The 27281-nt window shown below is 44.8% G+C and overlaps 1 protein-coding gene across 1 annotated transcript; it reads left to right on the top strand.

Annotated features, from left to right (window-relative positions):
• The first annotated feature begins 186 nt into the window (after nt 1–186).
• LARS1 (leucyl-tRNA synthetase 1) lies at nt 187–26367 on the top strand. Its single transcript, XM_030957462.1, has 32 exons — nt 187–415; nt 1294–1412; nt 2850–2937; nt 3520–3600; nt 4031–4171; nt 5282–5443; nt 6114–6226; nt 6627–6690; nt 7219–7286; nt 7634–7859; nt 8937–9024; nt 9115–9191; nt 9842–9895; nt 10573–10713; nt 11431–11508; nt 12393–12478; nt 12569–12634; nt 12726–12808; nt 13623–13761; nt 15164–15376; nt 16220–16277; nt 17031–17094; nt 17694–17877; nt 18096–18186; nt 19011–19151; nt 19683–19823; nt 19909–20019; nt 20855–20965; nt 22987–23091; nt 23237–23332; nt 23710–23842; nt 24496–26367. The coding sequence occupies exons 1-32, from the start codon at nt 410–412 to the stop codon at nt 24699–24701; spliced, it is 3534 nt and encodes a 1177-aa protein (XP_030813322.1). The 5' UTR covers nt 187–409; the 3' UTR covers nt 24702–26367.
• Nucleotides 26368–27281: the final 914 nt, after the last annotated feature.

Raw genomic sequence — 27281 nt, 5'->3', positions numbered from 1 at the left:
TGGCCGGGGCGGGGCCGCGCACCAGCACCAATCAGAAGCTGCCGCTCCGCGCTGCCAACCAATGGCAGCCGCTCAGGGCCCGAGCCGAGGGTCAGGGAGAACCAGCAAGTTCGGTAGAGCGAGCACATGAACCCGCGGCGACATCTTGGGGGGGGCGCTCTTAAAGGGACAGCGTGCCGGCGGGCACACCCCTCGGCCGGGCGCGTCGGGCTCGTTTCCCCTTCCCCAGCCGGGACGAGTGCCCGCAGCGACCGCTCCGCTCGCTGTCCCTGCCGCTCTCTTTCTCTCCCCTCCCTGCACGCTAAAAAAGGCCCGGTGTTCCCCCGACTGCTGCCTTGGTACGGCCTGGGCTCCCCCGCGCGTTGCCGCTGTTGGCACGGCCCGTGCGGGCCCCGTCAGGCGCGGCAACATGGCGGTGAGTTCGGGAGCCGGGCCGGGGCTCCGGCTTTGGGGCTCTGCGGGGGCTCGGCGCGCTCCGGGGGCTCCTCACCCTCCTCACCCTCCTCACCCTCTCCTCAGGGTCACTCTTCGGTGCCGCGCTCTCCGGGACGAGGGTCCTATAGCGGCGTGCACGGGGCCTTTGGCCGGCGGCTGCGGCCCCTTGGTGTAAAGGTCTTAGGCGTGTCTTGGTTTTGATGAGCAAAAAATACATCCTCAACCTTTATGAGTGCAGAATGCGTGTGTCCGTAATGCCTGTGTCCTTTAACAATTCCTGTATGTTGTATGGTGAAAGAATAAGATCCTTTAATACTTGCCATATGTTATGTGAAAAAAGAATGAGAGGAAGGGCTACTGAGCACTCATTTAGTTAAAATCGCTTGGAATGCTTTACCTGACCGGCTCCGTGAATTACACTTAGAGCTGTTACCTGCCCTCTTCCTGGCATAGGGAATGCTGTGCCCACTTTATGTACATCAAGAGGGGGATGCATCACATGGGTTTATGGAGAGTCTAGAATAAAACCAGAATTCTATAGGAGTTTTCAGTTATGATTTATAGCCTTTTCTACCTCCCCAGTTCAGACATCTCTAAGTTTGTTCTTTATTGGCCAGTGTGTGTGTGTGTCCTGGCTACTGTAGAGTGCTTTGCTGTGGGAAATGGTTGTTGGTGCTTTCCTTGCAGATCTTGGCTCCAGTCTCAGAGGGCTGGATCTCGGGCTGGCAGAACCACCCCTGCTGCAGGGACCTGGGGCAGTGCTTGCCCCTGCCCAGGGAGATCAGGGTGGTCTGTGATGGGTTACAGTTCTTTCTTACCCTGTTCAGCCAGACTTCTCTTCCTTTCTCTGCTGAACAGGAGCGTAAAGGAACAGCGAAAGTGGATTTCCTGAAGAAGATTGAAAGAGAGGTCCAGCAGAAGTGGGAGCGTGATCGAGTGTTTGAGGTCAATGCTGCAGACAGAAAGGACCAGAGGAGGTATGGTGTACTCGGTTTTTCACTGCTTGAAATGCCTTTTCATTCAAGATCTGCTGGGGGGAAAGTGGCCCCTTTGTAATGAGCAGTATTCATGGCTCAGCTGGAAGGACTTGCTCATACTTTGTTGGCATTTCTGCAGCTGATGACATAAAGCTGGGTACATGTGTGGCTGAGTTCCAGCAGGATGAGAGAAGCTTTTTCATTCCCTGGCAGTGTCAGTACCCTCTGTGGGCTGAAAACCAGTTCTCTTTGGTGACTTGTGCCCTTTGACGTGGAGGAGGCTCTGCAGTGGGTGCCTGAGCCCTCCCCTGGGGAGGTTTCAGTCTGAGGGAAGGTGTGTCCTGCTCTGCCTCACAGGGCACAGCAGTGCTGCACAGAACCCCAGGTCCTGCTGTGGAGCAGGCTCTTGTCCTTGTGTGGAGCTGGAGGAGGGCAGGGAGCCCCCCTGGTCACCACTGGCTGCAGCCCCAGCAGGGATGGAGAGAGCTGCAGGGAGGAAGAGCCTTGCACAGGTGCAGAGAGTGCTCTGCGCTCTGGGGAAGACCATGGGGCTCTTGCTTTTGTTTCTGCCCCAGAGTAAGCCCTGAGAAACTTGCTTATCCTTTGGGAATGTGGAGCAGGCTTGCAAGCGCAGTTCCTTTGGAATTGGTGGGATCCATGCTCCTCACAGGTGTGGAGGGCTGTCTGGGGGAGCTGCATTAATCCTGTGGAAGGTCTCTGGCTGGAAAAGCACTGACCTTGGCACTATGAGGTTAATTCTTGGTGTGTGGGAAAGTCAGACTAAACCAAGATTATAACTGAAGTGGTGTAACAGGTGTCAGGTTCTTAACTTGTAGATTTTGCAGGCAAACAAATGACTTGGCCTTTATTCCTTCATGGTAATGGATCGAGGGAGTGTGTGAAGGGGAGAGAGACAAGGCGTGAAGTACAAAGGTGGAGGTAGAAATTCAGTGTCCTAAATGTAAATATTTTCTTAGCTGCTTTGAGAGCTCAGGTTCCAACAATGTAATACATCTTTGAAACACCCTGCAACAATATATCCCTATGAAAGGAGTGATTGCAAGCAGTGTGCCCTTAAAATCTGAACTCACACAGTGGGAGATTAAATAAATTACTTTAAGCCTTTGCAGTAATTAATTTGCAGAAGCAGGATTAGACTTTGTTACCTTTGGGAGCATGCTGTATCTATTTCAATGTTTCTGTGTGATGCCAGTCCTCTGTGGGTTTTTTCTTTTGTGTTTATTTTTTAAGATGAGAAAGCCTGTTAATGTATCAGCTCTTTAAAATCAAATACTCATGTTACTGGCGAGGAAAATATTTTAACATCACTGTGGGTTGATAATAGCTGAACATCCCAGTTGCCTGTTTTGCTGTGTATTGTCTGATGGTCATTTACAAAGCTCATTATGTGTTTTAATCCTTTGACTTTCTTCTCAGCAAAGGGAAGTACTTTGTTACCTTTCCTTACCCTTACATGAATGGCCGCCTGCATCTGGGACACACGTTTTCCTTATCTAAATGTGAGGTAAAAATTCTCCTCTGCTGCTACCTTTAAATACTATTCTAGAACAAATGCTGATTTTGTAGTTCAGTTTTGAGCTAATAGGATGCCGTAGCTTTAGTAATGACTTATTAAACTTTCCTTTTTACCCACATTTTCAGTAGGAATATTGCTAGCTGAAGGGAAATTCCATTAATGTAATTTTTAATTTGATGAGATGGGGCTGCAGGTGTTTCCCCTGTTTGTTCTTTGAAATGAGATTTTTAGGAGATGCTGCTAAACGGCTCAAACTTCACCAGAGACCTGTCCCATTTGTTAGTGGTTGCTGTGCTCTGTGAGCTGTGTGGGAGCAGGTTTTGGGTGCTGGGGTGGGATTCCACAGCAGCCCCCTGTGCACCCATGGGTCTCTGGTGCAGCCTGGAAGCCTGGCACGCCTGTGCCTGAGCAGGCCTGGACACAAACTCGGCTTCCCCTCTGTGCCAGGGCTGCCCCCAGCTCTGTCACCTGCCCTGGCTGTGTTGCAGAAGGAGTCACAGCTGTGTTTGAGCAGGAGCTGGCCCAGCCTGGCCGTTCCTGTCTCAGCTCTTCCCTTTTCCCTGCCTGCAGTTTGCGGTCGGGTACCAGAGGCTGAAGGGGAGGAGCTGCCTGTTTCCCTTTGGGCTGCACTGCACGGGGATGCCCATCAAGGTGAGAATTTGGCAGTTGCTGGGGGGTTGTTTCTGATGGGTTTTTTATCCCTAAGGCTGCTCGGGGCCTTGCTTACTGTCTATCCCCAACATCACCTTAGTTTATTTAAAAGCTCACCAAGACAGTGTGATTTGGAACCTAAATTTGTAATAAACCTGTGTTGTGCTTGAGCTATAACATCACTTTAAAAGACACCGTGCTGGAAAATTGAATTTTACCTGTTGTATGTTTTCCTTTGCAAGAAAATCCTTACAGTAAACCTCTTCCTGCCCTGGAAGGTGTTCTGGAAGTGGCAGGATCTCCTAGATCTTAATGCAAGGTCCAAAAAAAGTTTAAAGCGTGGAATGCAAAATGTTATCAGTAAAACCCACTCCTTGGCTGCGAGTACAGCTGGTGCCCTGGCTGACACACTCCCAATAACTCTGTTCAGGCTTGTGCAGATAAGCTGAAAAGAGAAATGGAGTTGTATGGTTGCCCACCGGAATTTCCTGATGAGGAGGAGGAAGAGGAAGAAAATTCTGGTAAAAAAGAGGAGGAAATTATCATCAAAGACAAAGCAAAAGGCAAAAAGGTAAAGTTTAAACCAAGCCTTCTTGGACTGAGAGCTCTGCTGTCAAAATTTTGGCATGCACATTGTAGGCTTTTCCTCTTTTGGGTTCACAGAAACCTCGATACAAAGATTTTTTTGTTTTTTCCAAGGTAGCTGAGTTACCTTTAGGGTGGACTTGAAAAAATGCATTAGCTGCGTGGTTCCAGAGATAGCATGTTAATGCATGAACTCTTGTTGGTAAGCTAATGCACTGCCTAATAGTTTTCTGAGAAAGAATCCAGAGTAATACTCTTGGTTTTTTCTCTTTTTTTTTTTTTTTTAATCCATTCATGGAACATTCCTAAGCAGGTTGTAGGAAATAACCCTGCTTTCTCAGAGGTAAAGCATGTGTATTCCTGCTGTTCTAGTTATTGTTTTCTAAGTTGGTGTCTAGCCAGTTCTGTCTAGATAGGCTCAGTAAAATCATCCAAACTATTTTCGCTTACCAGGTTTTTAAATGAGATGTAGGATTTTGGGAGTATTCCAAAGCAAGGCAAAGAATCAAGTCTGGGAAAAGACTCTCAGAGATGCACTGTATGTTGTTTATCTATGCTCAAGAGATTGTCCCACTGGAGCTGCTGGGTTTGAGGTTCTGGCTGCTCTACAGGACTGAAGGTGTGACCTTGCCTGGGTCACTGCTGGGGAGAGACAGGAGATTCTCAAGGGACAGCAGCTGGGAAAAGTACCATAAGCAAAGTGACAGCAGCAAAGGCTTTTGGTACAGGGGTGCAGGGCTATCCACCTTTCCATGGTGCAAAAACCCATGGGTTTGAGCAGGACCTCAGCAACAGGCAATTCCTTGCCAGGTTGTTGTAGCAGAGCCTCTGCTGGTGTTTTGGATATTGGCATGGGGCAGTTGGGAAGAGGAGAGTTAGGGAATGAGCAGTGAATACAAGGTATGGTAGAAAGGAAACTCTGTGAATACAGGATGTAGAATGGAAACTCTAATCAATTACCCTCACTCTTAGAGGGAGGATGTGAAATTATTTGTATTAACTTGTGTATCTGGAATCAGAAACAATAACTTTAACAGTGGTAAATGCTCTTGTGACAGGACTGTGGACTTCTTCCTAATCCCAGTTGTTCTTTCAGAGCAAGGCTGCTGCCAAGACTGGTTCTTCCAAATACCAGTGGGGGATCATGAAGTCTTTGGGTCTGTCTGATGAAGAAGTGGTCAGTTTTTCTGAAGCTGAGCACTGGCTGGATTATTTCCCTCCCCTTGCTGTCCAGGATCTGAAGAGCATGGGACTGAAGGTGAGTCTGGGTGATCCCAGCCTCAGTTATGCAGGCAGCCACACCTGTATTGTTACTGTGTTGGTGAATGTGCTGCTTCTCCGTGAGATTTTCTGAGTAATACCAGCATAATTCCAGGAATGTTTCTGATATCTATGGAATTAGTCATTTAACATTTAATGGGCTTGGGTGATAATTAAGTGCTTTCTTATATAGAGCTTGTACCCTGTACAGTGGTCACAGCTGGAAATGAGTCCAATAAGGACATTATGACTTATGGCTCCCATGTGAGATAACTTGTCAGTAGTCAGTATTGGCAGTAGTTCTATTTGACATCTCATCAGTCTTCTTCCTAAAAGTACTTGTCCTGCTGACAATGGATTTTTGTAAATGGAGAGAAATAAAGGTGATGAAACAAGGCAGTGCTGAAATGCAGCTCGAATGGTTGGTTTAAAGTACTGCAAAACCTCTGAATTTCTCAGTCAGTGGAGGGACCTCAAGTCTTTGACATCTCTGCTCAGAGAGCAGGCACAGATGTGTATTTAAGCTTACACCCTTTATGGGATATGTACTTGCATTGTCTTTTTGGAGAGAAGGCTCTTTTTATTTTTAAGGTAATAGTTAAGCTATTATGAGATTCCTTTGATTTCTTGATTGTGCTTACTTACTAGAGCCTCTTGCCCGTTTTCAGGTGGACTGGAGGCGTTCCTTCATTACAACAAATGTCAATCCCTACTATGATTCCTTTGTGCGATGGCAGTTCCTTACTCTAAAGGAAAGAAATAAGATTAAGTTTGGCAAACGGTAAGCTGCCACTCAGCTCTGAGTTTTTTGGGAGAGTGGATAAGCTCAGCTGTATCAGAGACAGAGCCCTGTGACATGTCTCTAGAGTGTGCTTTTAACTCACCAGAAACCAGAATTGTTCTTTGCTGGTGCTCTGCCTGATGCAGTGAAGTGTAGTTGTTGTGCCAGCAAAGCATGTGAGATTTGTCTTCCAGGTCTAGTTTTCCCTTGGGTACCAGGTCCAAGCAAAAACCAGTCAATTCTGAAAGCTCTTGTGAAAACTGAGCATTAGCACTGGTGGAAACAGATCCAAACAAAATTTGAAAATGCCATTAAGAGGCCTTTTTTTCCCAGAGAGCTATACTTTTTTTCTTGCTCTATACACTATTTTACTCACTGCTAAATGAAAATCTTTTTCTAGATATACAATTTATTCTCCTAAAGATGGACAGCCTTGCATGGATCATGACAGGCAAACAGGAGAGGTAATATTTTAACTTGACATTTTCATGCATTGCTTATGATCTTAAATACTAAATGGAAAGTAAGTTATGTCTTAGAGCAGAATATAGTTTGGATGTGCAGAGTCACTGGCTCTCAGCTGTCAGTGCATGTGAAAATTGAATGAACTCCTCTCTTGAGCAGATTTGTCTGGAATTATGTATTTTACATTGTTGCTGGTTTCTGTGATTGTTTGGCAGTCTGTGCCAGCAGCATTACTCCATTGCATTGTTAGCTGTTGAAACTAAATAAACAAGCTGTTGTTAACTTAGATGTTGCTGAGACAGTGTCTGGGACTAGTAAGTTTTTGGCTGTAGGAGCACAGTATAACCTCTCTGCAGTCTGCATTTTAGTGAACAGCCTTTCATATTAATGGAAATAGGATTTACTTTGAGGAAAGCATCAGTACCTTAAATAGTGTAGGATTAGGCTCCTACAGAATAGGATTTGTTTTCTTTCCTGCTCAAGTGAGTTTCACTTATTGATTGTTGCATTGTCTGTGGCACTTGTAGGGTGTTGGGCCTCAAGAATACACGCTGATAAAAATGAAGGTGTTGGATCCTTACCCTGCGAAATTGAGGTGGGTCTTGACTTTTTAGTGGCAGATGGACTCTATCTCCTGGCCAGAACTGACCGTTGAATTAAATAGTCTGCTTTGCCTAATGCAGAATTTAATTTCACCTGGTTATTTCCATCATTTCAAAGACTTGGTCAGAATTTTGACCTGCTCTATTTGCTGTGTCTGTGTGGACCTCCAGATGGAATTAAAAAAAAAAAAAAAAAAAAAGGAAAACCCACAATGAACTAATGACCCACTTCTGTCTCTTAGGAAATGTTGCTTGGAAGTTGATGTTAGTGTAAAAGCCTGTTCTGTATGAGCCATGATGGTTTTATTTTGGTAACTTATCCAGTACTTTTTCCCCCCAGTGGCTTGAGAGGGAAAAACATCTTCCTGGTGGCTGCCACGCTGAGGCCAGAGACCATGTTTGGGCAGACCAACTGCTGGCTGCGCCCAGACATGAAGTACATCGGCTTTGAGACGGGCAGCGGGGACATCTTCATCTGCACACAGCGCGCCGCCCGCAACATGTCCTACCAGGGCTTCACCAGGGACAGCGGTGTCCTGCCCGTGGTCAAGGAGCTGATGGGAGAGGTGAGCACCCTGCAGCCTGCAGGCCAGGCTCTGCTGCACCTCTGGGGCTTACAAAGGTGATGGTGCAATTCTTTTGGGAAAGAAAATACAGGAGGGATTACAGAAATTTTGGAGTGACTGAAATCTTCAGTGACAAACAATGAAAGCAGCAGGCAGCTTCTGTGGCAGCCAATCCAGAGCTGCTGCTGGGAGAATAGTCTGGTGCACTTAGCTGGGGACAGATGCATTCCTATTCCCTCAGCATGATGTGCTGAAAGGATAGTGTTAAGTAAAGATTTTCTGCTTGCTGGGAAGATTAAATGGAAAGGGAGGAGGAAAAGTGATAGCTAGAAAAGGTTATGTGGAAAAGGCTTTTGTTGGTACTGACATTTCCAGTACATCTGTGTGAATGAAGCTTTCTTAGCTGAGTAGTGAATGTCAGTGGTTTTGGGGTTTGCTGTCCTTAACTTGTGTGCTTTGTGCAAGTGTCATCAGTAGTGCTTATTCATCCTGATACAAAGCACATTCAGCTGTTTGCATCCCTTGATCTCCATTCACTACAACTTGTCACCACCTTCTTGATCTTGCTTTGAAGAATGAAGTAGAAAATACATGCTTTTTTCCTTTGTTAGTAGACGTGATGTGAATTCAAGCAAATTAGTGAGGTAAAAGACAGCTGCTGCATCTTGACTGCCTCCTGTCAGTGTGTGAATATCTTGACAATATACTTTCTTTGTTTAATGTCACTTTTGACACTGACTTCCTAAGCCACTTCTGCCTCAGTGCTGTTGTGCTTCAGATACTTGGAAGCAAACTGTCCTGCTTCCTATGCTTTTCCAATTCTACATACTTGTATTTTAAGTTTCTTGGTATTTGTTATTTGACTTTCCTAACAATATATAACCTATATCCTGTCTCAAATAGTACTACACCTTTTCAAATATACTTCCTCCTTGTCCATCTGTATGTAAAATGTATTTAATTTGTAATGTGTCAGGAAAATGTGCAGAAAGTTGGAAGAATATCAGCCAGGAGAGCTTACTCTACTAGGCTGAAAGCCCCTGATTTACTGTAATGCTGTTCCTTTGTCCTGCTCAGGAGATTCTTGGTGCTGCACTTTCAGCACCCCTCAGCACCTACAAGGTCATACATGCCCTGCCCATGCTCACCATCAAGGAGGATAAAGGTAATTCTGCAGCAGAGCCTGTTGGATGGGCGCTGGCATTCAGTGTGTGGGGACTAATCCTTTCATCTGTTTATCTTTTCCTTTGCCAAGGAACTGGAGTGGTGACAAGTGTTCCCTCTGACTCTCCAGATGACTTTGCAGCACTGAGAGATTTGAAAAAGAAGCAGGTCAGTCTGTTAGCTGAATTGTTTCTGTTTCCTTTCCCTAGTGAAAACGGTCAAAAGTGAATATCCAGTGAGAAAAATGAAACTTGCTTTAATTGACATTTTGCCATCTCTAACTTGGTATGAAAGCAGTTAAAAATAAATGAAGTTTAAACCAACTGGGCTAGGACAGATGGGGTTTTATTCAGACTTCAGGTCTGAGTTTTGGACGAGAATCATGTAACTTGTGCTGCATGTTAAGGTAGAGAAGAGCATCAGGGAAACAGAAATGAATTCCTGTTGTGGAAATGACTTCCAAAAATGAGATTAAGGTTCTCTATGGATTTCAAATGAGTCTGAATGTGATTGTTACTAACTGCAGGAGTACCTCAGTGTCTGAACAGCTATCCCTGGCTACTGAATTTTTGCCCACTCATTTCAGGGTAGAGCAATATCAATTTTTGCCATTTTAAAAAATGTAGACAATTTGGCAAGGAATCACCTGGAAATGAGACGGGGATTGAGCTCAGGTGTCAGAAATGGTGATAAGGCAGGGAAGTGTCTTTGTGTGATTTGTAATAAAGCATTATGTAAAAAAAATCCACTATGAATGGATAAAAACCTTTACATCTAGAAGACTTCTATCTATTGTTTTTTTTCTTCCAACTTTCAAGGCTTTGAGGGTGAAGTATGGCATCAGAGATGAAATGGTCCTGCCCTTTGAGCCGGTGAGTGCACCCAGACATGTCCATGCACACAGGATGTTATGTTCACTGATGAGAAACAAACCAGGAGCTGTGCCACCTCTTCCAGAGTTTCTGTTTAAAGTCCTTCTCAGCTGAAAGCTGAAAAATGTAAAGTTTTCATACCTTCTTGTAGCTGCAACGTTTGGTCTGTTAAGGGTTGCAACCAAGATTTGTTGTTCTATGCTATATTTCAGAGAGAAAGGAAAGTGTCAATTTTTATAGGAGTTAACTGTTTTGGGAAATGGAATGTATCATTATCCTGATAACCTGTTGGCTGATGAAAACTTAATGCCCTCATGGCCAGTTTAGGAGGTTATCTGTTAAATGCAAAAAGCTAAGTCCCTCCTGTTAGCACAGCCTCGAGGCAGAGGCAGTTTTCATTTGAAAATGCAGGTTACAGATAAAGCCATCCCCTAATTCTGCAGTACCCTTGGTTCCACAGGCCAGCTGCAGTCCTGGCACAGCTCTGTGTGGTGCCATGTCATGGGACACACCTGGGCAGCTCAGGAGTCCCCCTGGGGGCTGCCAGAACTTCTGGGCCATGAGTGGAATTGCAGCAATCTGTTGTAAGCCCTGTGTAACTTGTGTTGGATGCTGTGAATGTATGGAATGAGTACTGTGGTGCAGGAGGGGTTTGACAGTCCTCTGTTAATTCTCAGGTGCCCATCATTGAAATCCCAGGCTATGGCAACCTTTGTGCTCCATTTGTCTGTGATGAGCTCAAAATCCAGAGCCAGAATGACAGAGAGAAGCTTGCAGAGGCCAAGGAGAGAGTGTACCTGAAAGGATTCTATGAGGGAGTAAGTAATACAAGATTTTGTAAGTGATAAGTGGTTTGGTAAGTGGTTTCTTGGTGAGTTCAACTAGGAGGAAAAAAAAAGGCAGGTAAAGAATTAAAAAAAAAATCTCAAGAAAGAGGGGCAGTCCTAAAGGATTTTTCATTTAGCCTCTTCCTGCAGTAAGGTTCTGCAGTTGAAGGAGTGATGTAGAATTGGAGAAAGTTTCCGCTCACACATTGCTGTGTTCTCTGAGCGTTATAACCTGGTTTCTGAACAAGTGATCACCTTCTGGGGAGCTGATCCATTTTGTTGCAAGTATAGATAGGGAAACTGATATGAAATGAGAAGGTGTTATTATTTGCAGGTTTTTTGTTTTGTTTTTGGGTTGTTTTTGTTGTTGTTGTTTTGGTTTTTTTGTTTTGTTTTGTTTTTCTTTTTTCCTCCTGTCTTTACCTCAGTAGCTTACCATGTATATTTCTCAGCTGTTCTTTTGTAAGCAAGCAATAGTTTTTATTTCTGACTCTGCAATCTGTCACCTATGTGGATGCTGACATGTGTACAAACTGGTTTTGGGTAAAGATGACTGCACATAATGAAAAAAACCTAATACCTGTACTCTTATTTTTTGCATGTCAAAGATTGCAGCACCTGCTACTTCCTTATATTGATTTGAACACCTATGCCACCTATTTCTTGCTAAATTTTCAAAAAAATATCTCCTGTGACCCATCTTTGCAGGTGATGTTGGTGGATGAATTCAAAGGACAAAAAGTTCAGGATGTCAAGAAATGCATTCAGAAGCTGATGTTGGATAAGGTAAGTGGCAGTGTGCACACAGCTGCTTCTGAACTGTCTGCTTTGTCCTTTTCACAGGGCTGAGTCACCAGAGGAACCCCTGGTGTGGTTCTGCAGCCCTCAGGGTGCTGTGGGTCGCTGCAGAGAGAGGGACCTGGTGTTCTTGTGCTAAGTGGGCTGAGCAGCTTCATTAGAGTTCTCTTGTTCCCTGCCTTATTCTGTCACTCTCCCTAGGAGTGTTCTGATGGTCCAATTTGTTCTTTAGTATAGCTGGGAGGATGCTGAAGTGTAGGACCTGGGCTGTCAAGTCTCTTTCAAGCCAGTGAAGGATATATGTGATGTGCAAATGCCCCCTTGCTGGGCTCCTGTTTCAGAAAACAGCAGTAAACAAACAATGACTGTGGCATCCCTCTAATGAGACTCCCTGATGAGGATTGGGAGCGAGAGGAGGCTTCAGACAGTTAGTCATCATTCCCTTGTTGTTGTGGCACTGTTATGTCCAGATTATAATGCATCAGCATGCATGATGTGTGCAGTAGATTTGAAGCTCAGCATCCCATTTTCCTTTGCCTTTCCCCCTCCTTGTGTCCTCCAGAGTTTCCTAGGAGCTGTTTCAGTCAGGGGGCATAGTCAGTGGGGAATATTTGGTGCTGGTGTCCTCCTTTTCCTCATGCATTCTGTACAAAGTGCTGTGAGCTGGTACCTTAGAGAAGGACAGCGTCAAGCCTTGCCTCATTTTACCAGAGGGAATACTGAGGCAGAGAGCTTGGGCAGTGGTGAGAGCTGTGCGGTAAATGCTATAAACCAAATTAGAATGGAGGGGATGCTTTTTAGTAACTTGTCAGGGTTTTCAGTACTTTGGTAAGTCCTTAAATCTCAACTTTCATTGCCCTTTCAACTCTTAGGGTGAAGCCATGATTTATATGGAACCTGAGAAACAAGTTATATCGAGATCTGCTGATGAGTGTGTCGTGGCCCTTTGTGACCAGTGGTGAGTGAAATAAAGCTACAGTTACAAAGTTGCTCCAATTGTACGCTACTTCTCGATTGCTTTATTACAATAAACCTCTCCTGACTGTAGGTATTTAGATTATGGTGAAGCGAGCTGGAAGAAACAGACATCGGAGTGCTTGCAACATCTGGAGACGTGAGTTATGAATGTGCCTGTAAAGGAGAGTGGCTTTGTTGCTCTTGGGCATCTGAGAGGGCTGAAGGCAGTAAGAGCTTCTTTCTTACAGGTTCTGTGAAGAGACTAGGAGAAATTTTGAAGCTACCTTAGGTTGGCTACAAGAGCATGCGTGCTCCAGGACGTATGGCTTAGGTAGGCAAAACATTCCTTTCTCAGTTGGTCCTTTGTAAGGATGGTGCTCCTCGCTTCATTTGGAAGTCTTAAGTGCCTTATAACATCCCCAGTGGTATAGAGAAGTGGGGAAGCAACGTTGTCCAACTTGTATCTTGGCCCAGCATCCCAGAGAAGGTGTGCTTTGTTGGAAGTGCATGGGGCTGGTAATATTTGCACTACTACAGGTAGTCTGTGCAGCATCTTAGTAGCTTTCTGCCTGGCCCATTGGTTTGGAAGGGACCTCAGAAGAGGGAGCTTATACCATTTCTTGAGTTTTCTCCTTGAATCCTGATTAGCCTTCATCTTGTGTAGCCTGACATGGACCAGCTGCTAGATGTGCACTGTAACCCACAGCAGATGTTCTTGAGCTGAGCTGTGTCAGGAAATAGGCTGAAAATCAGCAACTGTTTGCCCTTGAGTAAAATTTTCAAATGCATAGTTTAATTTTTAAACCAAATATTTTTAAACCCATTAGCATGAGTACGAATGTGTATTGTAATTTATGTGTTCCACTGGACATCACCATCAGCTGCTATGTGTGTGAGGGGTCAGGGTGGTGCTGGGTGCCTGACACAGCCTTCCCCTGATGTATATATGTATGTTTATGTGTTCCACTGACAATCACCATCAGCTGCTGTGTGTGTGAGGGGTCAGGGTGGTGCTGGGTGCCTGACACAGCCTTCCCCTGATGTATATATGTATGTTTATGTGTTCCACTGACAATCACCATCAGCTGCTGTGTGTGTGAGGGGTCAGGGTGGTGCTGGGTGCCTGACACAGCCTTCCCCTGCAGGGACCCGCTTACCCTGGGATGAGCAGTGGCTGATTGAGTCTCTCTCTGACTCCACCATCTACATGGCCTATTACACTGTGGCTCACCTGCTGCAGGGGGGGAATCTCAGGGGCCAAGGAGAGTCTCCTCTGGGCATCAGGTAAGGAGAGTGAACCATTAAATTCTCCTGTTTAATTAGGTGTGCTTATCTCCTGAATTGCTCTGCAGAAAGACTTGCCAAGGAGGCTGAGTCTTTGCTCTTGTGTATAAAAAGCGTCTTTATTAAACTTAACCTGCCATGAGCTGAGTTAGAGCAGGTTTACAGAGGGGCAGTAAGGAAAGAGAGGAGTGTGACCGGCAGTGAGAGGAAGAGAGAGTGGAAAAGTGCTTCTGAAAGCACCTCTGAAAGAACTGTGTGGAGAGTAAATCACCTTTTTCTCTTCTTGTTTGACTTGCCTTGAAATGGGCCTTGGGAGGTCTTTGGGTGATTGGCTGCTTAGGTGTCTGCTTGCTGACACTGCTGTGCACCACAATAAATTGGAGGCTCCGGTGTACAGAGGGAGTAGGATTTAGCTCTTGGTTTTTGTCACTGTCACTCTCCTGGAAGCTCAGAACCATCTTTTATCCACAGCTTGTCTGTGGAAGTCTTCAGAGCAAGGGGGAGGAGGCATGTGACCCCTTGGTTGGAGTAGCTTTTGAAGTGTGGGGACAGGGGTCAGAGAGATGAGATAGTACAGCTCAGTTTGGAGTTGAAAAAACACTTCAAACTGTGCCTTGAATCATCTGCTCTAATTCTGTGTGGGTTATGGACTAATTTCTGGAGTAGTTTACATATTGGAATGGAAACTTTTCTTACTTGATGTTATAACTAATCTGAAAACCATTTCCAAAGTAAAGATTCTGATTCTTAAAGAAATACCTCTGAGACTGGGCAAGGCTGTCATTTGGGCTCAAACCTCTAATTACAGAGAAGCTTTGCATGAGCTAGTCGTGTCTGGAAACAAGCTTTGAAGCGAGCATCCTGGTCCCTGAATTACAGATTTGATGTAATTAAGCATGTACAATTAGAGTGCTCTCCCATGCAAGTAGATAACATCTAGCAGCCTTGGAAAATGCTTTTTACTGATAGTTGCTCTGTGGTGTGAAGGAAAAGGGGATTTATGACCCATCCTTTCAGTCACCTTCAGTTACAATGAATTTGGCACCAAACACAAGCCCAGTCACAGCACAGGAATTTAAAGCATGGAACAAGAACTGTCAGAACCAAACCAGCAAACCTGTGCTTGTAGGATTTTTTTTCTGGACTGGTAGTACAGATCACTATCTGAGGTGTTTTTTAATGTGTAGTGGAAGTATTTGGGGTCCAGAATGCGTTTCCTCTCTGTGTAGCACAGAGCTATCACCTGAACCCAGGTAAAGGCCCTGGGCACTGTCTCTGTGTTTGCTGCTCGGGTGGACTGTGCTGTGAGAATGGAGCCACAGGTTTAAGCTGCCTTACAGAAAGTGCTGTAGAATGTGAGGAGCTCTTACTGACTGTGCAATGTGGGACTGATTCTGTGCAGGGCACATCAAATGAGCAAAGAGGTTTGGGATTACATCTTCTTCAAGACAGCTCCGTTCCCTAAAACTGACATTCCAAAGGAGAAGTTGGATAAGCTGAAGGAGGAGTTTGAATTTTGGTATCCTGTGGATCTCAGAGTTTCTGGCAAAGATCTTGTTCCAAATCACCTGTCGTACTACCTCTACAATCATGTGGCCATGTGGTCAGAGCAAAGGTGAGTTGGGATGTGAGGCAGGTAAAGCTGGAAACTTTGCAGTTCTGTTACATTTGCTAATGGCCTTTGGGCTGTACAACATTTAGAATTGTGTTGAAAATGTATTCTTTCATATTCCAGCTTTAATACAGTTGTCTATAACAGAAGCGATTGAAATGGAAAGGTTTTTTACCATTATTTCCCCTGGTTTTTCTGCACTATCTCCTCCTATGGATTTCCCAGTGTTGAGTTGCATTCCTGCACTGGAATTTATTTGGCATTATTATTAAGTCTCCTTAATTCCTTCTCAAGAATGGTTAAAAGAGCCACATATACTCCCATGGTCTGTGCAGGACTGGTTGAGAATCTTTGCCCATTGCATGATGCTTTTATGGTGAAGATACTGTTTGCATTCCCTTGAATTTTGGTTTAGGGGTTGTATAAAACTGTACAGAGGAAAAGTGTGTTTCTGATGTATAGTAAAGATGATTGTGGACAATAATATCTCCTTCCTTCATGGGTAGTAATGTGGACCCAGCACTATTGTGTGCTCTTGGGCAGTGCCAATCACTGGCCTTTAAATTAAAAATATCTGACAGAGGAGGGTGACGTAAATGAACTGTAATTGCAGGTGCACTGCTCCCTGCCCTGCGTTTCAGCAATGATAATCTTTAGCCTTTATGCTGTAGTTCTTTTCATCTTCAGAGACACTCCTTAATATATTTAAGACAATCCTTAGGTATTTTTTTGAAGATTCCACTCAAGGCATTCATCTCAAACTGGAATATAAAATGTTTGTTCCTATTTTGAAAAAGAGAAAATGTATTTACTTGGCCAAAAGATTTGTATCTTGCCTTTGAACAGGGAAAAATGGCCGGTAGCTGTGAGAGCCAATGGACATCTGCTCCTCAATTCTGAAAAGGTACAGTGAGGTTTTGTGTGACAGGCTTTTGTGTTGTCAGAATAGGCGTTTGCTAGCCAGACTGGAAACTTCTTCTTGGGATGTAAGCAGGGGAAATAGTGACATTTCTTCATTAGTTCCCCTCCAGTTTTTCATTCATTAGAACTAAAGACCTGCCTTGTCTGTGATTTTATGTAGCACTTTCTCTTAAGTCAGCTCTTGTGTGGTCTCACCAATTTAGTGAAAAGTTCAGTGAAGATTTCTGTTAAGTTTTAGGGTAATATAGAATATTTATTTATTTAAGTAAAGTTTATATTTTTAGAGCATTGGAGTAGGTGCAATGAGAGGAAGAAGTTTGGGGCAATAGCTCGCTAATATGTGCAAGTTCAATGCACATATTAAGTTAATATGACACTGAGTTCAAGTGTCTGAAACCAGGAATTAGGCCTTGGGGACTGTCTGATATGAACCAAAAAACCCCAAAGTAAACCCTAGTGGAGCTCTTCTTGAAAAATCAATACATGGTGATCTGAAGCTGCCAGTTTTAAAGTGGTATTTAAGTTTAATTTAGGGAATTTCTGGGATTATATTTTGTCACCGAGTGCATGCAGAGTTCAGTCTGCTTTTGCTGTGAGACCTCATTCAGATTTACCAAAATGCTTTTTGCTGTGATTCATGAGAAAATTGTTTGCCCAAACCCTTGCTGGGTCTGTCTTGCTTATCCACCAACACAGCCGATGTGTGAGAAAACAAACACTCTTATCTTTCTTTCAGATGTCTAAATCGACAGGCAACTTCCTCACCCTCACTCAAGCTGTTGACAAGTTTTCTGCAGATGGTGAGTGTGTTCTGACCTGCATCTGATTGTCAATTATGCCAAAATGACTAAAATTAGTGTTTTGCTTTCAAAGGAGTTCATTGGAGTATTGAATGGCAATAAATCTGCGACTTACCACCTGTTCTTGTGGAAAAGCTGAACTCCACATGGAAGATTGGGATGTGTGTTAGCACACCTGGTTCAGCCAGGAGCTGCTCCTGGGGCCGAACTCCCCAGGAGCAGCCTGCTTGAGCTCTTACATTCACTGAAGAGATCAGAGCACAGGACATGCTGTTGATGTGCATGGGCTGTGTACATATTTGTGCCCTCTGTATCCACATGTGCCATGCTCCTCACATGCTCCTGTGTTTTGGGCAGGGACTGTGCTGGGCTCCTGGTTCTGCTGTCTGTCTGGTCCCCTCCCAAGGAGGGCAGTGTTCCTCTCCCAGGGCAAGTGCCTCCTTTGAGGCATCTCTGGCTGGCCAGGCAGTTTGTGACCTGGCTTTGCATTTGTTAACTGCAGCTGAAGGGAGCTGTCACAGGGGCAGGAGGCGCAGCACTCCATGGATATTGGCCAGCTGGTGGCACCCAGCCCTGGCAGCTGATCCCCTGTTCTTCAGGCATGCGTTTGGCCTTGGCTGATGCTGGAGACACTGTTGAAGATGCCAACTTTGTGGAAGCCATGGCAGATGCTGGTATTCTTCGTCTCTACACGTGGGTGGAGTGGGTGAAGGAGATGATTGCAAACAGAGACAGCCTGAGGAGTGGCCCAGCCAGCACCTTCAATGACAGAGTCTTTGCCAGGTGTGGTACAAAGGTTAATAATACAGTTTGGACCAGGTTTTTCCTTGCAAGGAGGAATCCTGTAGTTATTTTTTCTAAAAATTAACTAATTCCATAAAACAGAGCTCATTCCTGAATAGGTTATGGGGTTTGGCTGCATTGGTGACAGTTTTACAATGTTGCTGTTACATGGGGTAGACTATGCTGTATTGATGTTGTCACTTTCCTTCCCTTCCTAGTGAGATGAATGCAGGCATAATGAAGACAGACCAAAATTATGAGAAGATGATGTTTAAGGAAGCTCTGAAAACTGGCTTCTTTGAGTTTCAGGTAGGAGATGTAAGAAAATGACACCTGGTATTTGTTACTTAGTGGATTTATTTTAATCCTTCTGTCTCTGATCCTTAATCATACAGCTGAATTGGAATCAGAATTGTGTCAAGAAACAAGAGTACTTCAAGGGAATAAATGTGGAATTGTAGAGGTTTGCTTGTGTCAGTTTACAAAGGTCCAGAGGAAAGCAAATGCAATTCTGCAAAATAGTCCTGATATCTAATATGAACAAGAAGCTGCTTTAAAAAAGACACTATTAAAAAGAGTGTTGCCTTTCTTTATATCTTTTGTGATAAAGGACTCTTCATAAGAAAGCCAGATAATGCATCAACAAAATTGTTTGGAAGCATAGTGCTTTTTGATATCCTCCATAAACCATGTCTCCAGAGTGTCTGCAGAGCCATGCTGCTCCGTTTAATGAATTACACACACTCCTTCATGTGGCTGCTTTGAGATACTTGGGAGTAGGGCTAAATAGGCTGAATTATGTGTAATGATAGATCATATTCATTGCCTTTTTCTTAGTTCTTATTAGTATGTAAGTTATTTGGGATGACAGCACCTGATACACAGCTGTGAATGTTTTTGTCTTTTATGTTTGTGCCAATAAACAGTTTTTTAAAGTACCACATAAATGCAAAAATCCAATGGCCAACTGGCAGATTCACATGTGGGTGCTTCAGGAAAATACAGTTCCTAGAACTCAATAATGGATTATGACAAGCTGCTCGCATTCTGAAGGCATGTTGGAGCCTGCAGGTGTGTGTGTGTGTGTGTGTTTCCCTGGCAGCAGAGGGCTGATGGCTGTGCTGTTGTTCCAGGCAGCCAAAGACAAGTACCGGGAGCTGGCCATCGAGGGCATGCACAGGGAGCTGGTGTTCCAGTTCATCGAGGTGCAGACTCTGCTGCTGGCTCCCATCTGCCCCCACCTGTGTGAGCACATCTGGTCCCTGCTGGGGAAGGTACTGACGTTTCAGTTCTGTCATTGATTCACATCTGAGCTTTTATGGATTTCAGTAACACCCATGTCAGGCTTACAGATATTTGTGTACAAGTAGAAGATATGTCAGAATCCAAGAATTCATAGTGGCTCATTGTCCCTGGGACAGTGACTGCAGGGAGCTGGCCTGTTGCTGTGATGATACGTGCAACACTAATATCAGTCACTATTGTCTGCTTACGAAGAGGTGATCTAAAATTTAGTGTAACAATGCAATAGTCTTACACCTCTGCATAAAGCTTAGTTTTGATGTTTTTTAAGCCCTCTGCTTGTAGGTGGCATTCCATAGGCATATGGTAGTTGTGATTGTGTGTATAGCCCTGAACACACTCACAGTGCTTGTTGTCTGTGTGCCCCCTCCTTTGGGTTGTTATGGGTAGGTGCTCACTGAGTCCAAAGTGGCTAAACTGTTTTCCAATGAAGCTGTCCTGGTTGGGAGCCCACCAGCTAAGGTGTGTTCCCTCAGTGCATTCCTGTCTCGCTCTGCCCCAAGGCTGACTCCATCATGAGGGCCTCGTGGCCAGCAGCAGGGCCCGTGGATGAGGTGCTGATTCGCTCCTCTCAGTACCTGATGGAGGCAGCTCATGACCTCCGCCTGCGCCTCAAGAGCTACATGGCCCCTGCGAAGGGAAAGGTGAGGCTGCTCTGCTTGTGTGCACGTGTGAAAATTCTGTATTGCCTAGGGACCCCTTCCTGATTGGTTTTTTTTATTTCCTCAGAAAAGTACAAAAGAGCCTTGCCAGAAGCCTTCTCACTGTACCATCTATGTGGCAAAGAGCTACCCACCCTGGCAGCACACCACCCTGTCTGTCCTGCGCAAGCACTTCCAGGTGCTCCTCCCCTCCTCTGCCCTCCAGCTGCTTGCCAGCTGGTTGGGGGCTCACCTGTAGAAAGTTTATAAGCTGCACCTTGTTACCAAATTATTTCAGTAGTTTCATTTTCTTCATGCTTTTACAACTGTCCCGTAAGTTTTGATGCTTAATGGATATGTCCCAAGGACTGTCATTGATTTGACAGTTGCATTTCATTGGTTTTGACAATCTGAGTAAAAAACATGCCTGTGCTCTGTTGTTTCTTCCATTTGTAAGTGGTTAGCTTTTAAATATTCTTTACAAGTATGTTTTTGAGGAAACATGGTTGACTGACAGACTACTGCTGCCTTATTCCACAAGCGGGCCTAGAAGCTTTGTTCTAGTCCTTGAGTAAGTGTAAACCACTCAGCAGTGTCTCAAGAAATAGCTGAAATGGAATAAGTCAGTATAAGAAGAAATATATTAAGAAAACAGAAGGATCTATGTTTCTGACATGGGGAAACTGCTGAGAGTGGCTTTTGGGATCCCAATGGGCCATCCTCAGCTTGAACACACCAGGGTTGTAGCTGATAGATTTGGGAGTCCTGACTATTCCAGCTTGTGGAATTTGTGGAATTCTTTGTGTGGGATTTGTTCTTGGGGGTATTCACCTTTGGGCATTGTGCAGGCTTTTTTTCCTGTATTAGTGTTAAATGCTGTTTGGGTTTCAGAAGGATGAGAAAACTATCTGTGGAATCAATGGTGCTGACAAACCTTGCTGGTATTTATGGGAAAGCAGGAAAGGTACATGATATTGAAAGACAAGTTTTTCATGATAGCTGTTCTCCTTAATGCTTTTTCATCCCTGTTTTAGGGCAGTGGAGGTCAACTGCCAGATAATAAAGTAATTGCCAGTGAGCTGAACACCTTGCCAGAGCTGAAGAAGTATATGAAGAAGGTGATGCCTTTTGTTGCCATGGTTAAGGTAAGTGTCAGAGGGACAGTTCGGGTACAGGAAAGGCTTTTGTGAATGCAGTGTCTTCCCCCTTGCCCTCTGCTTATTTGGCATCTTCAAGAGTTTGTTTATAAACATCTTCTACATCTCTAGAAGAACTACATAATAAAAATGTCTCTGTGTGAATTAGCCCAGGTGAGCTCTGGATCTGATTGGGGCTTGGTGCTTTCTGTCTTTTGTGGGTGATGCAATCTGTACTTCAAACATACCTGTATCCCTCTGTATTTGAAATATATCCTATTTGACTTCTCCAGTTTTTCATGCTGACATGAGTCAAGTGTTGCTTTGGAGACATAGAAACTGGAAGCTGAGAATAAGGCCAAGAGTTGATTGATTGCAGTTTGTGTAAGGGAGGAAACAACAGACTGTTCTGAGCCTTGAATGGAATTATGAATTTTGAGTGTGATTCTTATGTTTATCACTTAATATGCTGATAGTCCATTATTTTCCCTGAATCATGCAAACCTATGAAAATTTTGGCTTCCATTTCTTTAAAAAAACTTTCTTGTGCTTTCTGTTGCAGATGAAAATTCAATACAATAATTAGGGAGAGCCAAGAAGCAAAGAATTAACAGTTTTTTTTTTTTTTAAATGAGGGGTGGGGGTTGCAGTATATGATTTAAAACCTTTTTAATGACTTTTCATGATCTGTAGAAATTGAGAGGGATTAGTAATGGAAAAAAATCTTAATGAGTGTAAAAAAAATTACTTTTTGTCTTTAAGCTTTAGCTTGATTTTTGAAATGCACATAATAATTACTTCTCTTTGTAAGCTTTGTCATGAGGAGTGGGACTGTTCTTTGCTCTCTCTGTGGGGTTGTTCTGATTGTTCCTTTTCATGGGAGCTTGGAAATCTTCAGAGGAGCAGAGAGCACAGAGCAGTTCTGGAGCTTCCTGTCTAAGTTTGTAAGAACAGTAGGATGTGTCAGATCCACTGATCCAGCTGGGAAAGGTCAGACAAGCTCTCAGTCCCAAGAGTTAGGGCTGAAACATTGCTGTGTTTTGGTGTCTTTAGTCTGGCAGCAGTGAGTGATCCTGGGGCAAGTGGGGAAGGAGCTGAGGCTTACCTCAAATCCGTCTTTTTGCTTCCAAAGAGCAGCAGCCTGTTTCCCACAGAGACACGGAAACACCTGAGCTCAGACTCCCCTGAGCAGTGTCTTTCTCCGAAACCAATTATTCATCAATTCCAGGGTACAAGGAGCATCTCTGCTTGTGCTTCCTACTCATCAGAGGAGCGCTGAAATGTAGGAGCACCTCTGTGATTTACAAAGGGAAGCAGTTCCATGTTAAAAGGGAATCTTTCACATTAAACTGATGAGGAAACCAGGAAACCACAACCATGCTGAGGCCGACAAAGCAGAGCTTCAAAGGAGACAGCTGGCTCAGCATGTGAGAGCCAGGCAGGGACAGATTAAACTCCAAAGAGGAAGTTTTGTTTTAGTAAAAAAAAAATAAATCGTGTGGTTTTTATACTGCCTTTAATACTGTGTCTCTTGTGACTGTTGCTGCTGGCTTTCTGGACTAATTAAGTTACTTTTATGTTAACGTACAAAGTGGTTGTTATTTCCCTGCGGAGAGCTCGCTGTGAGCACGTCCAGGTGTTGTGGGCTTGTCCTTTGTTTTAAACTGGGTCATAAGCCTGAGCTTCCTGCTGTGAAATACCACCGAAATGCTGACTGATTTTGTGAATTCTCAACCTGCACATTAAGTAGGGATTTAAATAACTGTGAATGTCAAACACCTTTTCAGTTCTATATTAAAAATGTGTTCTAATTGCTCTTACTCCTCCCATCAGTGTCACCAGCTCCCTGTAGAAGAAGAAGCCCTGTTACAAGAAAATTATTGCTCCAATGTTAATGTTGTGCCAGCAGAGAGCTCTTGGATTTACAAGCCTATTCTTTTCATGACTAATGTGGATAGTTTGCCATTTTGAAGCATCATTTTGCTTGCAGCCTTTGGAGGGTTTTAATACTTTTTCCCTCCCCCCCACAGGAAAACTTGGAGAAAAATGGTTCTCGTGTTCTTGATCTTGAGCTGGAGTTTGATGAGCGTGCAGTGCTCATGGAGAACATTGTCTATTTGACAAATTCCCTGGAGGTTGGTACAGACTTGGCACCTACTACTTGGCATTTTTTGGGATAGCTGGAGCAGCAGCTGTTTGATGGGCCTGTAGCCTCTGCTGTTCCCTCTAAAGCCAATAAACTCCTGCTTATTCCCTCTTCCCCGATTTTTTCTTTTACAGCTGGATCACATTGAGGTGAAGTTTGCTTCTGAAGCAGAAGATAAAATCAAAGAAGACTGCTGTCCTGGAAAACCATTTTCTGTATTCAGAACTGAGGTAATATCAGAAATTCAGATATTGAAAGTCTGAAAACTTAATTAAAAAACTTAAATTGAAACTTTACTTTTGTCTGGGTTTTTTAAAATATGCCATTTAAAAACTTTGATCAGACATGAACGTTTATCATGTATGAATATTTCTACTTGCAAAGTAAAAATGTCATTCCCTAAATATGTCTTAAACAATTGTTACACTTTGGGCTGCATTTTAGAGTTGGGGCAGTGTTGGTACCCAGCGTGGCCAGGCAGGTTCTAAAGGGATTTTATCCCTCTGAAAGATTCATGAAGAGCAGATGGTTATTTGGTGTAGTTCCATGTTTCTCCTGAGGGATCACATGCACGGTTCTCCTCTAAGGTCTGTGTTGTTTCTCACAGCCTGGCGTGTCCGTGTTTCTGGTGAACCCTCAGCCCTGCAACGGCCACTTCTCCACAAAAATGGACATCAGGCAAGGGGACAACAGGGAGACCATCATCAGGCGCCTGATGAAGATGGACAGGGGGATCAAAGGTAGCCTCCAGTGCAGGGCACAGCTGTGCCAGCTGCTGAGGGGGTGCTCACACGTGTGACAGACGTGGGACATGCCCTGTGTGTGCAGGGATGGGAGTCACTGCCAGCTCCTGGGTGGAGGTTTGGAAATGAGTGAGGTGAAACAGGGACTCCTCCCTGTCTTCCCAGGAGGTGTCAGTGTGCTGTGGGCCACAGGGCTGGGAGGCTGCCCTTGCAGGAAGGCTTAGCTGAAGGGTCTCAGGCTTGGTCTGCTTAGCAGTCTTATTAGTCTGTCTTTTGATAGGGAATTGTATTGAAATCAACTCTCACCCTCCTCTTCCTCCCAATCTCTGCAGTTCATCCCTCAGAAAATGAGGAATAACTGTTCAGTTACTCAGAGCTGTCCTGAGCCAGATAAAGCAAATTCAGTGGTATTAGGAGCTGGTGCTTCTGTGTGGTTTATCCCCATTTCTGTTGGGAACTCCCTGTGTAACCCCTGAAGGACGTTGTTGTATTGGTGTAAACCTTAGCACGACAGGTATTCCCATGAGAATGTATTTTCTTGAAGCAGGTGTGAAGTTCCAAGGGTTCAGCATTGCTGTGCTTATTAACTCTGTGGCTACTGTGGCCTGTGTGCAGCTCCCAGGGCCTGACCAGCTGCTCTCTCTGTGCAGATCTCTCTAAAGTGAAGCTGATGAGGTTTGATGATCCCGTGCTTGGGCCCCGCCGTGTTCCAGTGCTTGGCAAAGAGGAAGCAGGGAAAACTCCAATCCTGGAACAAGCCATCTTCCACATTGACCTGGCCCAGAGGCACGTCTGTGTCACTGAGAACGGCCTGACAAGGGACATTGGGGACACAATTGTTTACCTGGTCCATTGAACTGCCGTGTATCCAGTAAGAAGGGTCCTGGAGGGACTTGGAAGCATTTGTATTAAACAAAGGGGAGAATTTGTTCTGTAAAAAAATAAAGCCCACCCAAAGCAACCTGAGTTCACATGTGAGTTGCCCCTGCTCTTTTAAACAGGGATTTAATAAAATTATTTTCCTGTGGTGCTTTGGCTTCTTTTGAAAAGAAAGTTACCCTGGAGACCCTTCTTTTCCAGCTATGGGCAGGGTCTTCAGGAACAAATTTGAATGCTTAGAATTCCACTCCTTGCTCTGGGGAGCTGTGCTGCTTCTCAGCTGCATTCAGCTCCCTCCAAAGCTGATTCAGCCAAAGGCTTTACCTGAAGAGCCTGGGTGGGGAGGGGGGTGGCCCTGGCAGGTGGGAACTGGTGTGACACAAGGCAAGGAGCAGGATGATGTCACCTGTGCTGCCTCACAGTCCTTCTGACACATTGGATGTCTAGGGTCTCATCATGGTTTATTCTCCTGGGTACTGGGTCAGGATGCTTCTATTCCATTTCATACCCACAGCCAGTGACCCTCTCACCCTCCCCTTGCCATCTGTTCCCAACAGGCAAAACCTGAAATAAGAAAGGGAAAATAAACATGCTTTCATGCAAAAAGTTTTAATGGTGCCACAGCAGCTCCCACAGGCTGGTGTCTCACATGGTGGGTGCCAAATCTTTCCTGAGCCCCATTTTCCCCAATGCACCCCCCAGTGCTTGCAGTGCATGAGGGGCTGTAATCCATTTGGCCCTAATTACTTTAATTATCTACAGGCTACAGAGCTAAGCATTAGTGCTATAAACTTAGATGAATAAACTTCTGAAAACTTAAAATGTCTTTAAACCATTGGTTTTTTTTACAGAAATACAAAATAAATAGCCTGAGGATTAATACAAAACAGGAAACTAATATCTTCTTCTTTATTGACTTTTCTCCCAAATAGTACCCTAAATTGAAAAAACCTTTTTAAAAAATGAACTTCACTTCATGGAAAAAATATTCAGCATCCCTGAATTTGTACAAGTGTCTCTGAACAATAAACTAAACATTATTTATTCTTCCTACCCATCACCAACTAAGCAAATGTTATACATCCTACTGTTTCTAAGATATATATGTAAAAATAGTAATTTTTATGATTTCTCACTGATGGTGACCTGGCTGTAACATTTCATTGGAGCATTCCCTGGGTTGGATGCAGAAAGTAGGCAATGGAACTCCCTGCTTGGTCATGTGAAGGATTAGGGAACTTTGTTGACCCCTTCTGCCTGTAGGCTCTGTTTTGGCTGTAACTTTGGTGTAGATAGGTCTTTTCCCCCCTTCATTTCCCTTACAGTCCTCCCCAGCCTGGCCCTGGGGTCCCCTGTGTGCTGTCCCCAGGCGGTCTCGGATCCATCAGCGCTTCCCATTGGGAACACGTGCAAAGGGATCAGCCTGGGGAGCTCCCACGGGCTCCATGGACAGTCTGGGGTTCTGAACACTGATCTCATGAATACTTGGAAGTGTTGCTTTTTCAATGGGACAGATACGGAAGTTTATAACAACCTGAGAAGTCTTGAGCTGTGGTTACACTTCAAACTCCTGTTTCACAAATTAACTGCAGTGACTGTTGGGCAGTGAATAAACCTCCTAAGAACAATAAATGTGAGATTTTGCACAGTCCCAGGCTGCTCTGGTGTTTCCAACTAAAATGTTTTGGAGCCAGTGTTTGCATTCTTGGGTCTCAGAGGGAGAGGGGCTGATGGGCTGAGTGCAATTCTGGTCATTTCTGGGTGTGCTGGGATATGTGGATGTGTCTCAGAGCCAGCTGCTTTCTGGTTCAGCTCTAGAAGGACGTCAGGAGTCCTGAGCACAGAGCCAGCACGTCTCCCCCGAGGCATTCAGCTGTCTCTGAGGTGCCATCGCTGAACCGGACTCACCCTCATTTTGCAGCTGCTGCCACATTTCACACCTGGGCACAGAGCATGCTTTCAGCTTGTCGGGGTGTTTCTGCAGGAATACTGACAGAGGGCACAGAGTGACAGCAGGTCTGTGCCTTGGAGGTCGCTGTGCCACTGAAAATCCCCGCAGGCAGACCCAGCTTTCCTGCTCCACACACAGGAAGTCTGGAAGAGGGAAGGTCCAGAGCCTGTGGCATAGTGAATTGTTTTATCCATTCCCTTTGTGTAGTTTTATGAAAAAATGTCCTTCTCTGAGGAGTCTCCATCGACCAGTGGAGTTCCTTCCCCGGGTTTGTAGGCAGGGAACCGAGGATGGGATTTCAGGGCAGTTTTGGAGGGAGCACAGCTCCTCCTGTCAGGAGAGGGTGGCCGGTGCCTGCAGCTGGGCTGGGAACTGCCGATGGATAAACCAGCAATGGAAAGTAAGCATGAAAACCAAACTCTGCTGTGCAGATTGACAGAGAGCGGGCACAGCTGCGAGCCAGCAGAGCTCTGCTGGCTTCCCTGGGACTCACAGGAGAACGCTTGGACTGGGGCAGGCTGCAAACCAGAGCTGGGGCTGCTGAGGCAGAGGGGGTCTGGGGCGTGGTGAACTCTGAGTTCTGCTATCTGTTACACAGACAGTGCT

This window comes from Camarhynchus parvulus, chromosome 13, assembly GCF_901933205.1.
Source record: "Camarhynchus parvulus chromosome 13, STF_HiC, whole genome shotgun sequence".
NCBI classification, from domain to species: Eukaryota; Metazoa; Chordata; class Aves; order Passeriformes; family Thraupidae; genus Camarhynchus; species Camarhynchus parvulus.
The sequence above is the reverse complement of the archived record's forward strand: the minus strand, read 5'-3'. Positions and strand labels throughout refer to the sequence as shown.

Bases quoted from the DNA above. Each gene is read 5' to 3' on its own strand.
- LARS1 (XM_030957462.1), top strand. The intron at 1,413-2,849 runs GTATGGTGTACT...CTTTCTTCTCAG, and splicing joins GACAGAAAGGACCAGAGGAG to CAAAGGGAAGTACTTTGTTA. The intron at 18,187-19,010 runs GTAGGAGATGTA...CTGTTGTTCCAG, and splicing joins CTGGCTTCTTTGAGTTTCAG to GCAGCCAAAGACAAGTACCG.